The 21,575-nt window shown below is 32.0% G+C and overlaps 1 protein-coding gene across 1 annotated transcript in view; it reads left to right on the forward strand.

Moving 5' to 3' along the window:
- mdy (diacylglycerol O-acyltransferase) overlaps nt 1–21,575 on the forward strand; it is a 94,047-nt gene that overhangs the window by 44,701 nt on the left and 27,771 nt on the right. The window contains exons 4-6 of the mRNA XM_075356507.1: nt 6,420–6,472; nt 10,241–10,349; nt 16,556–16,705. Coding sequence (XP_075212622.1) covers nt 6,420–6,472; nt 10,241–10,349; nt 16,556–16,705 — 312 coding nt within the window. The remainder of the gene's footprint in view (nt 1–6,419; nt 6,473–10,240; nt 10,350–16,555; nt 16,706–21,575) is intronic.

The raw sequence follows: 21,575 nt of genomic DNA on the forward strand, positions 1-21,575 counted from the left end.
TTGTATGTTATTATTGTTAATTCTTTTACAGGATTATTCAGTATCCTAAGATAAGCTGTATGCATCTTCTTAAATATAAATATATTTAGTCATTGGATCAGATTGTCAGATCCAAAAAATTGGTAATGAGTAATATTATGTATAAAAAAAGAATTACTGGGAGTTAATGTATTAATTTGTTCATACATTTCAGAATCATTGTTTTTAGTAGTGCTGGTCAGAAAAACAGTTAAATTTTATTAATTAATTAAGAGAGGTTCATTAACCTCAAATGTAACCTCCCCCCCCACCGTTTAGCCTCCAGGAATCATCAGATATTACTTCAGAGGATAATTTGTATGAGTGTGAGGTGTAGTCTTGTACAGTCTTGGGTCAACCATTTCTGAGATGTGTGGTTAATTGAAACCCAACCATTGAAGAACACCAGTATCTGCGATCTAGTATTCAAGTCTATATAAAAGTAACTAACTGCTTTTACTAGGATTTGAACATTGGAACTCTTGACTTTGAAATCAGCTGATTTGCAAAGATGCGTTCACCACTAGACCAACCCGGTGGGTTAACCTCAAATATAACTTGTACAACTTAAACTGGCCTTTGTTATTCTTTTCAGATTTGTATTTTTGTATATTAAAAGTTATTAATATATACAATATTATAAATACAGTAGATATTCGTAAATAAAATTACTATAAAGATTCCTACAATTTATTCTCCTGGAATTAATTATTTGTTAACTACTATAAATACAGTAGTTATATTGTAATTTATAAATTTTAAGAATTAACTGTTATTAAAAGAAAGAAATAAAGAATATTGCAATACCCATTTTATTTACTTATTTATTTATTCATTCAAATGAAAGTATATAGAGAAATTCCACCATCTATTCCATGATATGATTATGAATAAAGTGCAGATAGAAAAGAGTATAACATAATAATTATAAAAACATATAATATAATAATTAATATATGCTTAATATAATAAATATAAAAAAGGTACACATCGGTAAATCCCATATTATCATTAACCATAATATCAAAATTATAAATGTTTATATGAAGATATTGTCATTCATGTTGATCATATCTCACCTGTTAATCAAATGTAACAAAATTTAATTGGGCTAAAACTCATATACAAAAGTCATAATACAAAATTTCATAAAAATCAGTTAATCTAGTGTGAAGATATAATGCAAATCAATAAATAAGAAAATAAAGATGGGAAAAATAGGTTTATTTGGAAAGATTTGTCATGTTATATTGATGTGAAGAAAATTTCTGAAATATCAGATGAAAATTTTAAGGTCAATATCATCAGATGGTTGGATAAATTAAAAAAAGAGAAATTTCAGTTCTGCGTATTAAATAAATTGGTTAATTTAAGTTACTTAACAATATATATTTAGTGTTTAATCTGTTATATTATTTTTTTTTTTTAGTTAAAAAACAATAACAGTAAAATTAATGTTCAATTAAATCAATTTATTTTTTGGCACACACATTAGTTAAAAACTATTTGATAATATTGTTATAAATAGAAATTGTAATGAGCTGACTTGCATTATTGATTATATATTTTACGTCATTTCCTAATAATTTTTTGTGTTAAGAAAAAATTAAATTATGGAAATATTACATGATAGATATTTCTTATAAAAAATTTGATTTCTTTTGAGTCGTAGTTTTTATATGGGGCATTTTGAAAAATTATAATCTGATTATAAACTATTTTATTAATGGCCTCTCTCTGTATTTTTTTCCTCAAAAATTTGTAAATATAATAGATTTTTCTCCCTATTTACTTTGTTAAATTTGATAAATGTTTTTATTTTCCTGGCTATATAGTAATAATAATAATAATAATAATAATAATAATAGTGCATAGTTATATAGTAATACTATGTAAAGGAAAATTTACTAATCAGGTGATACTTGATTTCAAGGTTTTTTCAAAATGATGCAATTCAGAAAGTACTGAGCTACCTAAAAGGCATTAAATTATGTGAAAAAATGTACCTACCCTTTGAATAAAGTTTTCAGTTGCAATATTGATAAAGCCCGTATCTTCCTGATTATGACTGATTTATACCCTTTGTATACCATATCATTTGTTTATCAATTAATTAATCATCTGGTATTTATTTAATTAAAATTTGAAGAACCATAGGAGTTGTAGTGTGATAAATGAAAATACTTAAACAAAACTTATTAACCTTGATAAAATATATTTATTGATACTTATTTGCTCACTGTTAAATACATTAAAGAAAAAAATTTAGGGAACAAGAAATAAAATAAAAATTCAAAAATTATTCAGGATTTTTATTGAAGATTCTTTTTCTGGGCGGTAGATGGTTAAATCTGATAAACCTGAACATACTTGTTAATTAAACAAAAAATAATAATGTTATTAATTAAAATAAAACCATTAATAAAATCTCTTAAAGCTTAAAGCTTTGTGTCAGACTAAATTGTCAACTTAGGAAATCCTTCTATAAGTTATTAATATTTTGTGTCTATTCCCAATATATATATATATATATATATATATATATATATATATATATTCTATATATCTTTTAAGAGTTTAACACCCATATTAGTATGACATTCAGTTTTTAAGCCATGTTTAATATAATTTTTACTTCCTTGTGTGAAGTATAGGAAGTATTGTGATAACAAAAAATTTTTGTTTCCAGATTTCAACAGAAATATCCATTTTGACCATCCCTGAATCCATTTTGACTAGTTTTGGTGTGACATCTGTATGTACGTATATATCTCGCATAACTCAAAAACAATTAGCCATATGATGTTGAAATTTTGGATTTAGGACTGTTGTAATATCTAGTTGTGCACCTCCCCTTTGGAATGCATCGACTGAACATAAAGTGTCCAAAAACGCCTGAAATCCAAAATAATTTGGATTTTAGACTTTTTCTTAATTGCAGTAATAATTCCTCTTTGAGAGCTTTTCAACAATGTAATATAAGCGGTACTTATTTTCATTGGTTCCATAATTCTAGCCAAATAAAATTTTAATTAAAGAAATATTTGGATCTTAGGGGAAGACACGTCGGTTCGAATCAGACTTCATCTCCTTTTTTTTTAAATTTAAAAAAAATTTAAATGTGATTTATTCATTATTAACCTCTCGTTGTAAAAAAAAAAAAATATGATGAATAATAATAATTCAATAACAAAAAAAAAATGAAAAAAGTTTGTAATGAAATAAAATTTTATGTACTTTTCATTTTAAAGAAATGTGTAAATGTAATTTAATAGACATACAAGGAACTCATGTGTTGAACAAATTAGATTTTGAATGTAGGATCCATGCAGTTATCTACATCAGAAAGAATCAACTTTATAGGTTTCAGTGTATACATGATTTTATTTTAAAGTATTATTTATTTATTAACTATTATATTTATGTAATTTGCCATTAAATAATTAAATTAATAATTAATCTAATTAATTAATCAAGAAATAATAATAAGATTATTCATTTTTACTTTCCCAGCTATAATGTTATACTATATGGTATATTGAATAAGAGAAAATATTCTATTTAAATCAAATTTTGCATGTTACGGTTTTTTCAGTTTTATCATTTCATGATCCCTGTAACCAAAAAGAAATTAACATGTGTCATGTGTATTGGCCTGTTTTTTGTTTAATATTACCACACTGGATGGACCAGTTTGGATTAAATTGACACAATAATTCTGTATAGAGAGCATTGATATCATTTAATTTTGGTTAAAATTGGTCAAGGGGGCTGGAAGACAGACCACATGGGTCCTGTATCTCAAAATTTTACTTAAAAGAGTAGAATAATATTTTTAAGTATAAAATAAAAAATAGGAGTATTAAATTAATTACTTAAGATATAAATGCATGAAGTAATTCTAATAAAGAAAATATATAATGACACTAAATATAAAAAATAACTACAAATTAAAATAAGTGTTCAGAAGACATTAATGAAAATTATTTGATTACATATTCATGTACATGTTGTATGGAATACGGGAAATTTAGGATTTAAAAAATTGTTTAATTATTACTATCAAAATATTCATCCAGAGAACAATATTGATTCTGTAAAAAAAAATATTTTAATTTTTATTTTAAATAAATTAATGTGAAGATTTTCTTGTCTGTTAGTAATTTATTAAAAAGGACCTTTCTCAGAAGTTGAAACTATTCTGCCAAGTTACAAAAATCTGATGTGGACACTACATGACTTCCTTGTACTATGGATTAAATTACATATATACTTTTTTTTTTAATGAAAGTACATAAAATTTTATTTCGTTAATAACTTCTGATATTCTTTATACATTTTTTTTTTATTGTTATTGAATTATTATTTATGGTAAAAATTTTTTACCATATATTTTTAATATATATTAGTTGTAAGTCTTTAAATATGATTAGTTTTAAGTTTTATTTCACTTTTTTAATTTTTGTTTTTAACTTAGTTTTATTTTTTATTATATTGTTTGTATTAGTTTTTAGTTTTTTTAATTTCATTATTTTAGTTTTTAACCTAGTTTTAAGTTTTATGCTAGTGTTTTTATGTTTCTTTTTTAGTCTTTTTTTATCTGAGAATGGGCCCTTTACATCCATCTTGGACTTTGATAAGTGTATTTGCTTTTGATTTTATTTTAGATTTTATCTGTTATATTAGTTTTAAGTTTTATTATTTATACTTTAGATTAGTTTTAATTTCTTTTATTTTTTTTTCATAAAAAAAAATACGGGCGATGATAATGTGTAGACGTTTTTCGCCCTCAAAAAAAAATCAGAAGTTAATAATTATTAATAAATCAATAAATTAAAAAAAAGTTAAAAAAAGCAAATGAAGTCAGATTTGAACTGATGTGCCTTCCCTTTGTATGATTCAAATAATTCATTAATTAATTAAAATTTTATTTGACTAGAACTGTGGAACCAATAAAAATTACCACTTATGATAGGGCTTATTACTGCAGTTAAGAAAAAGTCTAAAATCCATATTTTGTTTGGATTTTGGACACTTTTGGTTCAGTAAATTGCAATCAAAAGAGGAGGTGCACATCTAGATGTTATAACAATCCTAAATCCTAAAAGAATTTCAACCTCCTACAGCTAATTGTATTTGAGTTATGTGAGATACATTGTTATCTACAGATGTCACGCCGAATCTAGTGAAAATAGATTCGGGATGGTCAAAATGGATATTTCCATTGAAATCTGAAAAGTGAAATTTTTCATGGTCACAATAGTTCCCTTACTTTGTATAAGGAAGTAAAAAACAGTCCTGTTGTCTGGTTTGGTAAAGATGGGTGTTATTCCTTTTTTTTAGAATAAGCCTTTAATCCTTTTATAAAAGACTGCACTTTTATTAATATAAACACAGAGATAATCTAAAATTGTTAATTTTTTGAATGATTTATACTTACGGATTCCAAACAATGATCTGACTGCCCATTTTTCTATGGAATACTCATTCTGATCAAAATTGTACAAAGGTTTTCCTTGACTCATCCAGGAAAATGCTGAAAAAGTTCCTTTTTATACGTGCGAAATAGCATACTCATTCCTAACATGGAATGTATTATGTACTGTGTAATCTATTATGTATTGATCAGAATAAAATATTTATCTGTTTAATTATTCACACATATTGACACAGACTCTAAGCTGCTTTAGTTAAATTGTATTGGTTATCATTGTTGAAATTTTTTTCAGCACATACCCCATTCGCTACTTTATATTATTAAGATATTTATCTTTGTTAAATTCTTGTCAGAAGTTAACCCATGAAATTTGCAACTAACATTTTCATTTAGTTTATTGTTCTCAGTTTAAATGTTTAATTTATGTTCTTTTTTATAATATTTATTCTGAAATTATATAAAAATTAATTATTTATTTTTTTAATTTTAATCCATTTCTGTTTAGATATTCAGGGGTGCAATGTAAAACTGTTTGGCATTTGTAGTGAAAGAATTTAAGCTTTTACTTTAACAGATGTTTACATGGTAGCAATCAACATTCTGTGCATTATTCTTGAGTTCATTTGTTTAAATAAAAAATATAATGGGACCTAAATCTGTAATAATGTATCTTCAGTTGTGGAATTGAAGATGCAATAAATTTTTTAAATTGGCCAAAGGAGCTGGGGAACATATCACATGGGTCCTTTATCTCAAAATTTTACTTGAAAGAGTAGAATAATATTTTTACATATATAATTTTAATTCAGTTCTAAGATTTTATTACAGTTTTTTTTCTTTTTGTTATTAAAATAACTGAATCTGATAATTTTATAATTATGTTCATAATATATATATGCTGTGTTAAAAATTATTACTGAATATCACTAAAATCAAGAATTTTCTACTTTATTGTATATTACAGATTCTATTGTTCCAGTTTCTATTTGTTTATTAGTGGAGAGAGGATTGTCTAAGGTAATAACTTTTTTTATATTCATGCAGTTGTGTAATCTGAGTTTTATTTTTATGAGTGTTGATGTAAAAATTTGTTTGTTTGTTGTTTGTTTATGTAATTATGAGTTGGTCCTTTGTAAAGAAGTGATATGTGTTTAATCGATGACGTGTGGTCCTGTACAAGTTGTTAAACTATCGTAATCTACCCTAATGGGAGGTGATCACATTTTGGACTCATTGTTCTTTCTGTTTTCTTCTTCTCTTTACTTAAGAACCTTGAGAATTTTGTAGTATTATGTCATCTTATAAAAATAAGTGGTTAGCTGTGTAGCAGCTTTTTGGGCTCGAATGGTGTGGTGATTATCCAGTTATTTTATTTCCTATGTAGCAGTTGTAAACAATTCCAAGCCCAACAAAATACAGGTGATATTCAGTCATACACATGACACTGTAGAGTTCACAACACAGTGAACATCATCACTCTTAGAGAATGTAAACTTTGTACCTTAGATATTTTGCATATGCCACACCCATAAGAAAGCTGTGATAAATTATAAAACAGCCAGTTATGTATCACTTGATGTGAAACAATGGGTTTATATATGCTGCTTCAATTCAGCAGGGAAATAACTATTTATTACATTTTAAAAATAAAATTGATTAATTATTTTAAATTGTGTTAGTAAATGGTATTATATTAAGTGGGTTTAACTTCGTTTTAATTAATGAGGTGATAGTGATAAGAGTGATTGATATCCAACCTGAATATACATCACTCTTTATCATTATCACCTCACTCTTATCGTTAATTGTGATATTCTTCTGTAAGGTTTTATTTTAACATTATGTTTTGCTGTGAGTGGTGTTTTGAAAACTTTTTGAAGTCAGTTAAAACTAAGAAGTGAATTAAGTTTTATATAAAATGTTTATTGTGAATGCTTATGTTTTTTTATAGTTTTTTTTTTGTCTTCAGTCATTTGACTGGTTTGATGCAGCTCTCCAAGATTCCCTATCTAGTGCTAGTCGTTTCATTTCAGTATACCCTCTACATCCTACATCCCCAACAATTTGTTTTACATACTCCAAACGTGGCCTGCCTACACAATTTTTCCCTTCTACCTGTCCTTCCAATATTAAAGCGACTATTCCAGGATGCCTTAGTATGTGGCCTATAAGTCTGTCTCTTCTTTTAACTATATTCTTCCAAATGCTTCTTTCTTCATCTATTTGCCGCAATACCTCTTCATTTGTCACTTTATCCACCCATCTGATTTTTAACATTCTCCTATAGCACCACATTTCAAAAGCTTCTAATCTTTTCTTCTCAGATACTCCGATTGTCCAAGTTTCACTTCCATATAAAGCGACACTCCAAACATACACTTTCAAAAATCTTTTCCTGACATTTAAATTCATTTTTGATGTAAACAAATTATATTTCTTACTGAAGGCTCGTTTAGCTTGTGCTATTCGGCATTTTATATCGCTCCTGCTTCGTCCATCTTTAGTAATTTTACTTCCCAAATAACAAAATTCTTCTACCTCCATAATCTTTTCTCCTCCTATTTTCACATTCAGTGGTCCATCTTTGTTATTTCTACTACATTTCATTACTTTTGTTTTGTTCTTGTTTATTTTCATGCGATAGTTCTTGCGTAGGACTTCATCTATGCCATTCATTGTTTCTTCTAAATCCTTTTTACTCTCGGCTAGAATTACTATATCATCAGCAAATCGTAGCATCTTTATCTTTTCACCTTGTACTGTTACTCCGAATCTAAATTGTTCTTTAATATCATTAACTGCTAGTTCCATGTAAAGATTAAAAAGTAACGGAGATAGGGAACATCCTTGTCGGACTCCCTTTCTTATTAGGGCTTCTTTCTTATGTTCTTCAATTGTTATTGTTGCTGTTTGGTTCCTGTACATGTTAGCAATTGTTCTTCTATCTCTGTATTTGAACCCTAATTTTTTTAAAATGCTGAACATTTTATTCCAATCTACGTTATCGAAAGCCTTTTCTAGGTCTATAAACGCCAAGTATGTTGGTTTGTTTTTCTTTAATCTTCCTTCTACTATTAATCTGAGGCCTAAAATTGCTTCCCTTGTCCCTATACTTTTCCTGAAACCAAATTGGTCTTCTCCTAACACTTCTTCCACTCTCCTCTCAATTCTTCTGTATAAAATTCTAGTTAAGATTTTTGATGCATGACTAGTTAAACTAATTGTTCTGTATTCTTCACATTTATCTGCCCCTGCTTTCTTTGGTATCATAACTATAACACTTTTTTTGAAGTCTGACGGAAATTCCCCTTTTTCATAAATATTACACACCAGTTTGTATAATCTATCAATCGCTTCCTCACCTGCACTGCGCAGTAATTCTACAGGTATTCCGTCTATTCCAGGAGCCTTTCTGCCATTTAAATCTTTTAATGCTCTCTTAAATTCAGATCTCAGTATTGTTTCTCCCATTTCATCCTCCTCAACTTCCTCTTCTTCCTCTATAACACCATTTTCTAATTCATTTCCTCCGTATAACTCTTCAATATATTCCACCCATCTATCGACTTTACCTTTCGTATTATATATTGGTGTACCATCTTTGTTTAACACATTATTAGATTTTAATTTATGTACCCCAAAATTTTCCTTAACTTTCCTGTATGCTCCGTCAATTTTACCAATGTTCATTTCTCTTTCCACTTCTGAACACTTTTCTTTAATCCACTCTTCTTTCGCCAGTTTGCATTTCCTATTTATAGCATTTCTTAATTGCCGATAGTTCCTTTTACTTTCTTCATCATTAGCATTCTTATATTTTCTACGTTCATCCATCAGCTGCAATATATCGTCTGAAACCCAAGGTTTTCTACCAGTTCTCTTTATTCCGCCTAAGTTTGCTTCAGCTGATTTAAGAATTTCCTTTTTAACATTTTCCCATTCTTCTTCTACATTTTCTACCATATCTTTTTTACTCAGACCTCTTGCGATGTCCTCCTCAAAAATCTTCTTTACCTCCTCTTCCTCAAGCTTCTCTAAATTCCACCGATTCATCTGACAACTTTTCTTCAGGTTTTTAAACCCCAATCTACATTTCATTATCACCAAATTATGGTCGCTATCAATGTCTGCTCCAGGGTAAGTTTTGCAGTCAACGAGTTGATTTCTAAATCTTTGCTTAACCATGATATAATCTATCTGATACCTTCCAGTATCGCCTGGCTTTTTCCAAGTGTATATTCTTCTATTATGATTTTTAAATTGGGTGTTGGCAATTACTAAATTATACTTCGTGCAAAATTCTATAAGTCGGTCCCCTCTTTCATTCCTTTTGCCCAGCCCATATTCACCCACTATATTTCCTTCCTTGCCTTTTCCAATGCTTGCATTTTTTATAGTAACATTTTTTTATTTATGTTAGTAATTTATTGAAAATAATATCAATTTTTAATACATCTTAGATGAACCTGGCAATTATTTCTATGTACTGGTTCTACTTATTTTTAGTACAAATTAATTAGGTTTTACTATGATTGTCACTACGTGATCTTTTTACCATGTGCTTGATTGTTATGTTTTTTACTTTAAGGTATTTTTTTGTGATCCACTGATTGGAATAGTACTGTTAGTATTTTATCACAAATTAGTAAAAAAAAAAATAAAAAAAAAATAATAAACTCTGATTATTTTATTTTTTACTGTATTAATTGTTTTTTTATAATTAAATTTACAAAACATTAATTAGTGATATATTCAGTGCATTAACACTTTGAATTTCCTTTACAGAATGTGATTTCTTCAATTCCTGGAATAGTTGCTCATATAGCAAATATAGTTGTAATGATTCTTATACCAATGATTGTTATCCATGTCAAATCATCAGGCTTCAGTTTAAGTAAGAAAATATAACTTGTTTGCTTCTAATTATGCTGTTTTATTCTGTACATAGATTAAAACTCTAATAATAGTATAATATAAGGAAATTGTGTATTTTGGTGATAATTATTCTCTTCTTAATCTTTTTTATTTAAATAAAAATACAGAAACACTTATCATTTATTACTTGCTAAAGAGTTAGTCTTATACAGTAATACAGTAATAATTAATGATAACAGTCATATTGCGTATGTATTTGTTTTCTTTTTATTTCAATCTATTTTTATTTTTATTGAATTTTTTGATGCATAGAATGTTGTATGTCTGTTTGAAGAGTAATCTGAACAAGATTTGGAATAGTGATTCAAATTTCTGTATAAAAGGTAATTGGTTTGCTTGGCATTTCTCTCGCCACCACCCTATTTGGTCGCCCTAAAGCATTAGATTGAATGTCTGTGCCACAAACGGCTACTGAGCCACAAAACAGTTTAGCGACCAGTGTCCTAAGTAGCTCCTATAGCTGGTTAGCTCTAAAAGCGTGGTACCATACACCACTCGCTTGCATGTCCTACTGCCCATTTGTCATGTATCACTAAAATGGGTAGGCGCACCCCATCATCTACTACAATATATATGACTATAAATAATTAATTTATCTTGTCAAAGACAGCAAATGGGGGACTATTCGAAATTTAGAACTGGTGCATTGCGATCACCGTTCCGCTCCAGTACAGGCCTGGCTCGAAACTGCATCCAAAATATCTCGGCCTCCCTGCTTCTTTGCAGTTTCCACATGGCCACCTGAACTTTCACCACTAAATCGATTAGCCTCGTGGTAGCCTCATAGGAGGTTGTTTTAAAAACACCAGTGAATACAATTAAGGCTCTACGTTGGGCACACCTTAAATTTTGAATAAGTGCTCAATTTATTTACAACCTATGCGCCCAAACGAATGCCGCATAAGAAGTCATACTTCATACACACTTCGGTACACCATGTACAAATGACGGCCCGACAGTCCGTAATCCTTTAGAGCAGTTCTCCTTGCTTGTGCACTACAGAGACGGAGTTCGCCGCTTCTTGCCTAATGTGGTTGCTAAACAGCAACTTACAAACAAAACACCAGGTATTTATGAACTCGAATTCGGCTGATTACACAGCCTTTATACTTAATATGGGGGTTACGACTGTACGATAATTTGTCTGCACCCTTGAGAAGCATAAACTACGTCTTGGGCATAGAAATCCGTAAATTTTGCTTGTCCATCCAGCCCTCTGCGGTTGACAAAGCCGCCTGCACTCGGTCTTCTAGCTACGGTCGTGAATTACCACGAACTAACAGGAGACAATCATCGGCGAAAGCCTGGGCCTTGACCCCTTCCTGGAATGTCAGTCCCAAAAATCCGTCGAATACCAGGTTCCACAGCAAGGGACCGAGAACGGAGCGATGTGGGTTTCCCCTGGTGATGGACTTTTCCACAACTAGGTGCACATCCTTAAACAGAGCCGTGCGATCCGACAAGTAGTCACGTACTACGGCCCGCAGGGCTACAGAAACATGGTGCTGTCCAACTCATAGAGTACAGAACTCCAACACAAGGAAGGAAATGTTGCCTCTATGTCAATAAATTGCCAAACCATATTTACAGTCGGCGCTTTCCACCTCGGCAAGAGCATCTAAGATGCAGTCCTCGGTGCCAATCCCTTTCATGAAGCCATACTGGCCTCGATTTAGAAATGAGTTCATATTGATGCTTTCCCGGAGCCGCTCCACAACCAGCTTTTCAAGCAACTTGCCGATTAGCAGCAAGAGGTTGATGACCTCACTCGGATAATATACCAAAGCCACCTTCCAACAAGTCGGAAAGCAACCCCAGTTTAGGCACCCCGAGAAAAGTCTGCCAAGCGGCTGTCTTATGACAGGCAGCAGATGATAGAAAATATCCGGCTCAAGTTGGTCAATCCCCGTGCCTTTTTCAGTGCCATTCGAGAAACCATTCGGTCTTTATCTACGGGTTTCTCAGCCCGTACGCTAGGGAATGGTGTTTCATTCGCTCTAACGCCGACTTCTGCTTCACTCTCCGGAGCATCTGGAAACAGAGAATCCAGGAACGCCTGGTCGCCACAGATGTTAAAAGTATGGTCACGACCACCAAACCCGCATCGAACACTGGACAGCACGTGCAAAGGCTTTGGCCGGTAACACGACTTCGCGAGCTGCAAGGGATTGCGCTGCAACTCACGCATGGAGTCTTGCCAAAACTTGAGTTTGGCTTCCTTGATGGCATGGACGTACTCATTACGGGCGCGCCAGTAGATCCGCAGGCCCTCAGCGCGCACGTCATCAACGATAATCCCCGTTAGCGGCCGACGCTGGTATCTTCTCCTAGCGGACCTAGCTCTTGCGCGCAGCACCTAAGGTCAAAGAACCACCACTTTTCCCGGGTTTCCGGCTGCGTTTACCAGACGGCTCCCCATATCATGATCGCTGCTGATCATATCAGGCACTCTCCGATCAGCGGACTGGGCACTATCTAAGGGTTCGTCCATTGGCCATTGGTCATTGGCCGAGGCCGCCGTAGGACCCTATCGCAGCCAGTCTTGATGGCACGGCCGAATTTTTCAGCCATCAATTTCACATCCTTCCTCCCTCTGCTCCATGCGCCATTCCAACCCTTGTAAGGCAGCCGCACACTCGCGCCGCAGCATGTGCTGCTCCAAGTCCCTTAGGTTATAGCGATCTGAACCTGGAGCTCTTGGACCACCACCGTAAGCGATCTCATAGATTATACGTGTATGATCACACACTGTCCTCGGGCCAGACAGTCCAAGTACTTTTACACCTAAGCAGATCTCCCGTCACTACGGTGACGTCAATGTAACTTTCCCCCAGTTCGGAAGAGAAAGTCGGCAGTTATTCTGCCTCATTAAGCAAGTAGAGGTTCCTGGCTTCAACGAACTGTACGAAACCAGCACCTCTGCGGTCAGTGAGTGGTGAACCCCAGGCGGAAGACTTGGCGTTAGCGTCCAGAGCAACCATCACTCTGATGCCCTGGAGACCGTCTAGAATCCGCCCCAACTTCGCCAACAAGTCATCGATACTCCATCCAAGCTGGAAATATTCCGACATCAGTACGACATCGAGCGTACCCCTCGTGACTCGCACAACGGTGAACCGCTCGTCAGAAAACTGGGGCATCCAGAAGATACCCAACGAGATCGAGCCTACCACGATCGCAGAGAGTGGCCGTCCCCCAGGAGACTGAATAACATCAACCTACTCATTAACAACCTCCAAGACGACTCCATGGTCCCTTGTTTTTGTGACCCGAGAAATCTGGAACTTTTTCTTCTGCGGGTTGTGGACCTTCTTCAGGGTCAGCTCCGTCATTGCAAACGAAGCCCCCGGATCAGGCGTCACAGGGACCACCTTAAATGGTGGCCCACTTAATTTTGATAGCCGGCGCTTGGACTGGCGGCGGGGGACTAACCCGCTTAGGCCCCGGCGCGGCTGTTACCGCAGCAAAGGAGATAGACCATTTAACCTTCTCCTCCACCTGTTTCAGAGAGGTGTGGATCTCGCCAAGGACCCTCTACATTTCTGGTTTGAAGTCCTTAACTCCTTCCACCATCTAATTCACCTTGCCTGACAGTCGAGAAACGACTGAATCGAGGGCTCGGTTTGCGCCTTGGAGATTTTCGTTTTTCAATGCCAGTTTAGCAACTATCTAGGAATGTTCACAAAGGTACAAGTTGACCAGCTGTCTAAACTCGACCGAAATCCTTGACTCCATTCTGGAGGATCTTTTGGCCCATGCGGATCACATACCCTCAATCCGCCCTATCCCTTCAGATCCCAAGCTAGACCCCTTCAAGTGAAGCTTCACCCTGGAGTCCTCAGGCACAGAGCCGACCACCACAGCTGTGTTGTCTATACCCCACAGCAATGCAGGTTGACTGACAGATACTGATTGTTCTCAGCCCCGACAATGTGAACATAGGCATACTGTACTTGTTGAAACAATATATTGTTACTGGTAGCAGTAAATACAAGTTTTACAGCACGGGGCCAGATGCCGAGAAGTATAAAGGGTAAGATTGATAACAATTAAAAGATATGTTTGGTGCTGTAAAATTTATTTAATGAAATTTTTTACTTAATCAAGAAATTATTCAATGAGGCAGTTCGTTAAAGTTTCTGAGTTGGATTAGGTATCTTTAGAATGAAATGTAAAAAACAGTAGAAGTCAAAAAAGCTTGAATAGGCAATTCCCTTGCTTAATAAAACATAAATTGTTAATATATGTTCATTGAAGAGAAATTAATAAAAAATGAGAATCCTTTCATACAGCAAACAATAGATATACAAAATAGTATAATGGAAAAAATGCACAAAACAAAGGCAGTTACATAAGAAAAAAAGGGAAAAAAATTATTTTCATATTTTTCACATTTGAATTCTACACTTTTTCTATTTAAGATGATATGTTGATCTTTCTTTCAGTGAGTTTTTTTTTTAATTAGTAAGTACTGGTGGTATGGAGGTTGAGGGATATTTGAAGGTCTATAAACCTGTGTAATATCAGGTATATATACTTAATGATGATAACAACAAAGCTTATAAATCTGTCCTTGAAAAGAAATCATGTGGCTCTGAGATTAACTTTGAGATTAAGAAAACTTGAATGTTTGGGTACTGTAATAAAGAAATATAGGCTTATTGTGGTCTAGGAATTAGGCAAAATGTAGGGAGTATCAAAAGCATGAAACAAGCAATATGGGCTTAGTTTTTTCTTCTCATGTCAAATGATAATGCACTATGTTTTAAACTGCGCTCTAAAACAAGTGATGCTTGTTGTAAGTACCAAAAAGCAATTTTAGAAATAAAAATTTATGAACACAAGAAGCACAAAGTTGCCTTTGGCGGTACGAACATAGAAGGGATTAACAAATCTCATTTTCCTAGAAAAATATTTTTTACGTGGCAGGACTTAAAACAGTAGTCAGTCATTAATAGTGTAATGTAGTTCTATATACAAAAAAGTATTCTTTGGAAATCAGTATTTATGAATGTGTGATTACATTCTGTGTAAACAATACAAAATGTGCAAATTTACAAAACGTAGTGTTCAACAAACTTTGGTTAAAATCTGGACATAATTTAGTGCAAAAATTACAAAAATTAGATGAGACCTGTATCAAAGAAGCTGGAAAAAACATAATCAGTCTAGGAAAAGAATTGAAAATGTTTTAACAATCCATGATACAGAACTGATATCCAATCACATTCTTGGATACATTATCAGGTAGTTTATAAAATAGTCTTACATAAATTAGATTTTTTACTTTTTTTAGTACTCAGCAAACAACAAGATATTAACTTTTATTTTTTTTAAATTTTGATTCTAACAATTTACTGTACATATTAATATCAGCTTGTAGTTTTAAAATTACAAATACATTTTTATCATTAAATTTTTTATTGAAAAAAATAACTGAATTTTTGTAGATTGCTGTATAATTAAATTTAATCAATAAAGAAGTTAAAATTAAGTACAAAAGAAAAATTTTTGACTATAATTGTTTGTAGAAAATTTTTATAAATCAGATGTCCTATAAAAAAGCTATAAAACATATGATACAGTACATATATATGAATATTGATACAAACATTATGCTGTATAGCATTAGGAAAAGATGATCTGTGAGAAAAACATTATGTTTAAAAAAGGAAAAAACCAGAGTGAAAACTTAAAGTACAGGAGCTGAGAGAATGTGTGGAAATGGTGGTGATTTAAGGAGTAGGCCACATCAGGAATTTTGAAGAAGAATATGTATTCAATCTGTTATTAGTGGTGGCTTGGTGATTTAAACTTTCCTTCTAACACATCTCTCTTATTCGCTCTCTAAGAAAGGCAGTAGTTGTCTTTTGAAATTGAAAATTTTATGAAAAATTGTTTCACACATATTGTGCTTCTTACTTCTTTTGTGCTTCTTAATGCAAACTTACTTCAAAATTTCATAAAAATCAGAAAATGTGTTTGATTATAACTGTAAAAAACTCCCTAAGTGTTATAAGGTCAAATTAAAGCAGGACCTATCTTGTTCTAATTTGTTAATTACAGATGGCTTCATGATTTAAGTAAATTAAGTTGATTATAACTTAAAGAATATATTTTTAATTTTTAGATCTGTACCTATTTTTTTTTTTTTTTTTTTTGTAGTTGGTGCTTCAACAGTTTGCTTTCTTTATTCTGTATTATTCTTGAAGTTGTGGTCTTATGTTCAAGTCAATTTATGGTGTCGAAATAGACTCTATAGAAACAGCTCAAAAAACCATTTACGTCGCCAAAGCATGTCATATTCTAAAATAAGTAAGCAAACTTTTTTTTAAGAATAATATTAAGTACTGCAAATAGTGTTAGTAAATAATTTAAAAAAATTATGTATAATTTTTGTAACCGTATTTAATTTATAAAAGTATTAAAATTATTATAGAAAACTGGTGTGTCACTTGTTCCTAAAAAACTTAAAGAATGGATGTTTTAGTAGTTACTGGTGTTAACAAAATAATTATGCCAATGGTTATCAAAGAAAGAAGTTGGGCAAAATAAATAAATAAAGAAATTCATATTCAGTAGTTCTTGGTTTTTTGTTATCTCAAGTTATTGGCTGGTGTTCATGACACCAATATCAAATGCTGGGAAAGCACCATTTTGGTTATATATTTACACATAATTAAATTCTAGATCAGCGTTTCTCAACCTGTAGGTTGCAAAATTAGTGTACAACTTTACACATAACCAATAATGAAATCATTTTATGGGAAAAAATAATTTATTATAAACATTTATAAGTACATTTTTAAAGAAAATAAATTAATAAGATTGTTGCATTTAAACGTTTCTCCATATGTGGAACTGTGTTAAAAACATATAAAAGCAAATTGTTTTCAAGTGATAAAAGATAATTCCTATATTTAAGCATAACCATAGACAATAAACCTTTTTCACAGAGGTAAGATGTGGTGAAAGGGATTAATATTTTCAATGCCTCTGTGACTAAATTTCCGTATTCACTTCGATGACCAAGCCAAATCGTATTTAAATCTGATGTGAATTGTAGTTGTAACGTTTTTTCGACAGACATTTTAATGAGCTGGTTGTGAATCTCAACTGGAACTGCATTACATTTTGTCCAATCTATGTTATAGTTTTTAGTAGCTTCTTAAAAAAATATCTAAAGGCATTATCCTGTTGCACGACCTGGTGGTATTGCTTTACAAAACATGGATTAATCTGTTCCTGTCAAATTCATATCTCACAATACATAACAACTTAGAAATGTTTTTCATATCTGATTCATCAAAATTGAATACAAAGAATTCGCTTGGAATCACTTGTTGAATTATTTGATCATGAACATCAGCAGCCATATCATTGATGTGCCTTGATACTGTGTCATTAGAAAGCGGAATTTAAAAAAATTTTTTGCTTCTTCCACACATTAAAATGCTGACCATATCAATTGCAGCTGATGATGTGAGATTTTCTGCGAATGTATGGGGTTTGGACATATTAATTCTTCTTAATGCTTCAAGATGAGATGCTTCAAGTGTACTTTCAATCACCGTGGCTTGATTTACAAATAGAAGCTTGTGATTTCTCAAAGTATGTAATTTTTCTTATAAAAAATTCCAAGGGTTTGCTTTTAAGATGAGAATCGGGTTTAATTTCCAAGTTTCTTGATTTTTTTAGTTTCCAAGATGACTTGAATACAAACAATGCACTTTGGCTTTCCATCCAATAAGGTAAAACCATAATTTAAAAAACTGTCATTATTGCGCAATCTTGTCTTTTTACCAGTCGATTCACTGAATGTAGATGACTTACTTCGTTCTTTCACAAATTTATCCATTTTACATAAGAATCTAATTGAAAAAAACTTTTATACCATACACTAAAAAACTGAAAGCTCAATCATTTTCAATTAAACTACATTTTTAAAAACTTAAAAACTGGCACCAGGTGTATGCTTCGCAAACAAAAATAAACTGATGTTCTGCAATCCCTTATGACTTTTCTATACTGCTGAGAGCATGACATGTTCAAATGCATCATATGCATGTTTGAACACAGTGCTGTAACAATGAATATTATACAAGCAGACCAAATTACAAGGAGTATATACACATCAAGTTGTAAATTACTTATGTTTGTACACTTCATACATGATGTTCATGCTCATTGCTATGAATGGAGCTAAATAATTTTAACTAGGTTTCATTGGATGGGGTTGGGATCCCAAAATATTCATTGTATACCTTTTTTTTTACATTTTGGGGGTTGTGAATCTAAAAAGGTTAAGAATCACTGTTCTAAATAATGTATTTGTTATGTAAATATCAGAAAATCTATTTAACCACCTTCATAATAAATTTAATATATTAAATACATTGTACACAATTTAAAATAAATAAGGATGTTGAAAATAAATTATATTCTTAAGAAAAATGACACCATATAAATAAATTAAAACACAAGGTGTGTCTATTAAATAATGAAACATACAGTAACTCACCTTTACCTACACAGACTACAATTCTAATGCTTGTCCCCATTTGTATTCGTACAAATGTTTTAAAACATTTACGTTATCTTCTTTACTGGTAAATGACTCAAAACATCCTCCTTTGAGTGCAGGTTTCACTCTAGGGAAAATAAAAGTCAAATTGTGCCAAATCTGGTAAATATGGAGGACGATCCAGTATTTGTCAACCAGAAACTGTTTCACAGATAGTACTGTGTAAGCAAGCACATCAAACCGATGAAGAATGAAACTGTATTTCCACAGTTTTGTCATTTTTCTGCCTTTCTCAGTTTTGTCAAAATTTCCTTATAATATTCCTGGCTCACTAGTGTGCCTTTTGCAATTCATTATTTGAAAATTATGACCTTGACTTAAAAAAAAAAAAAATGAGCGTGGGTTTGAATTTGGACTTGCATTTTTCTTTCGTGTTGATTATGTTTTCCAGTGCATTGACTGTGTTACACCTCAGGATCATACTGGAAGATCCATGCTTTGTTGAAAGTGTTGATTTTTTGAAAAAGGTTGAGGTCAACATCAAGTTGCTGAACATGTTGAATTTTCTTGTGGCACTGGTGTGAATATCCTAGGGAGTGTCTAGGCATAACAATTTTTCATGTTGAGATCCTTATGCAAAATATTCCACAAAGTGCCTTTGTCAATGTTCACAGCTTCAACTGTCATTCAGGCACTGAGTCTGCAGTATTCTCAAATATTCTGACTAACTTTTTCTACATTTCTTGTATCTTGAAGCAGAAAGTTTTCCAGGTTTTTTGTCTTCCACAATTTAATGTTAATTGAACCTTTTGTGTCACTCTAGCACATGTGCACAAGATATGAAGTCTGCCTCATAAGCCTCAGTTAGCATTTGAAAACATTCCATTGTAATTTTGTTCGATTTCACTAAAAATGTCAAACTGAATATTGCCCAACTTTTAAACATATTATTCTGGCTCACAAAAGGAAATACAACTTCAGTAAACTTTGACTAACAATCAACTAAAGAGCTGAGAGATTTTGTTATGCAGGTTCTGACACCTCCTAGGTCTTTGTCAAAGAGATCATGACCAGTTCTCACTGCTTTTTCTAAAAGGTAGAAACACAGTCTCATTATTTAATAGACACACCCAGTACAGTAATAGAGAAAAAATAAGAATCTGTTACAGGAACAAGGGAAGAAAAATTAGTATAAAAGATCATGTACACCTTCTAAGGAAGGTGTGCACGAAACGCCTTCCTGAGCTCGAAATAAATATATTATTTCCTCCTTGATTTACGTGGGATAAAAATTAACTCTAATATTCTCCCTTTTATTTATTAATTTTGATGTTCTGCTGTTTGTTTCAAATTTTTTCAGTATGCCTATGCCTTATCTTACAAACTAAGGATTTTGTGAAAGCATTTAGGGCTAAGCAGTTAGTCAGGTCTTAAGCTGATTATTCCTGGGACACTGTAGTTAATCGAATCCCAATTAAGACCAAGACTACAGTTAACATGAGTATTCAAATCCAGTTAATCTTTGCGTCTAATTGGTCTTTGAGCATTACAGATTTTCTATTATGACGGTAATCATTCGTCAGATTGATTAGTTGTATAAGTTTTATATTCTTCACAGTAATAAATATTTCTTATGTAATACAGTAAATAGTATCTTTTTCCATTTTGAAAATTTCTATAGAAGAAAATATTGTTTCTTTTCTGTCATCTTCATTATCTATGCATATTAACTTTTTCTAGGTGATGCATGACATTACCAAAGCTTTTATTCCATCATAGTCCTTTAAACTTGAGAGGATTAATTACAGTTAAGAGTACAGTTTTATAGTATATTAATTCTGTATGTGTTGTTAGGCAAGATTTAAAAAAAAATATTTCTGCTTACTTGCTTTAATTTATCATTGCAGAAGTGTAAGTTGTAATAGCAAAATCTTTAATTTAAAAAAAAATGTTTGGTAATTGGGATTATCTTATTCATAGTATTTTATCATATGCACCTTATTCTGGGGATGGAATTATCAAATGTCCCTGAATATCTCACATTAAACTCAATTAAGACACACTTTTTAACTTTGAAATGCCACATAAATTCACACAGCTATCAACCATTTCCTGATGAGTGCCATACATTTACTTGTTTTTCATCTTCACTGACTGCCTCATCTGTTGTACATTCTGAGTATGTGCTTGTGTTTCTGAACTTGCAAAGTTTAGCTTACAGTTAAGAGTTAGGTGATTAAATGTTCTGTCATCATTGACCATATTATACATCATCCACAAATATGAGGTAACAGTGGAATATCCAGTCTCACATACCGTTTGAATAACAGAATAAAATTTCAGAGGAATGGTCTCATACAGTGACTAGAAAATTTTCTCTTGTCTCTGTAGAAATTCTGCTAAAGACCTGCTTTTGTAAGAGAATATGCTCTTAATTGTTTTTCCTCCAGCTAAATTGACTTGTCAATTTCCACTGCCATCTTAGGTCCCTCGATCACCGAAGGACCAGAGTTTTCTACCTAAAACCCTATGTTTACTGTTTTTGATATAGCATTATAACTCCATCAATAAATGAATTTCTTAATCTTCAAAAAATATAATTGACTTAAAGAACCACTTGCCCAATCAAACATCATAGGTCACTTAATAAGTCACACCATA

Source organism: Lycorma delicatula, chromosome 2 (assembly GCF_047948215.1).
Source record: "Lycorma delicatula isolate Av1 chromosome 2, ASM4794821v1, whole genome shotgun sequence".
NCBI lineage: Eukaryota > Metazoa > Arthropoda > Insecta > Hemiptera > Fulgoridae > Lycorma > Lycorma delicatula.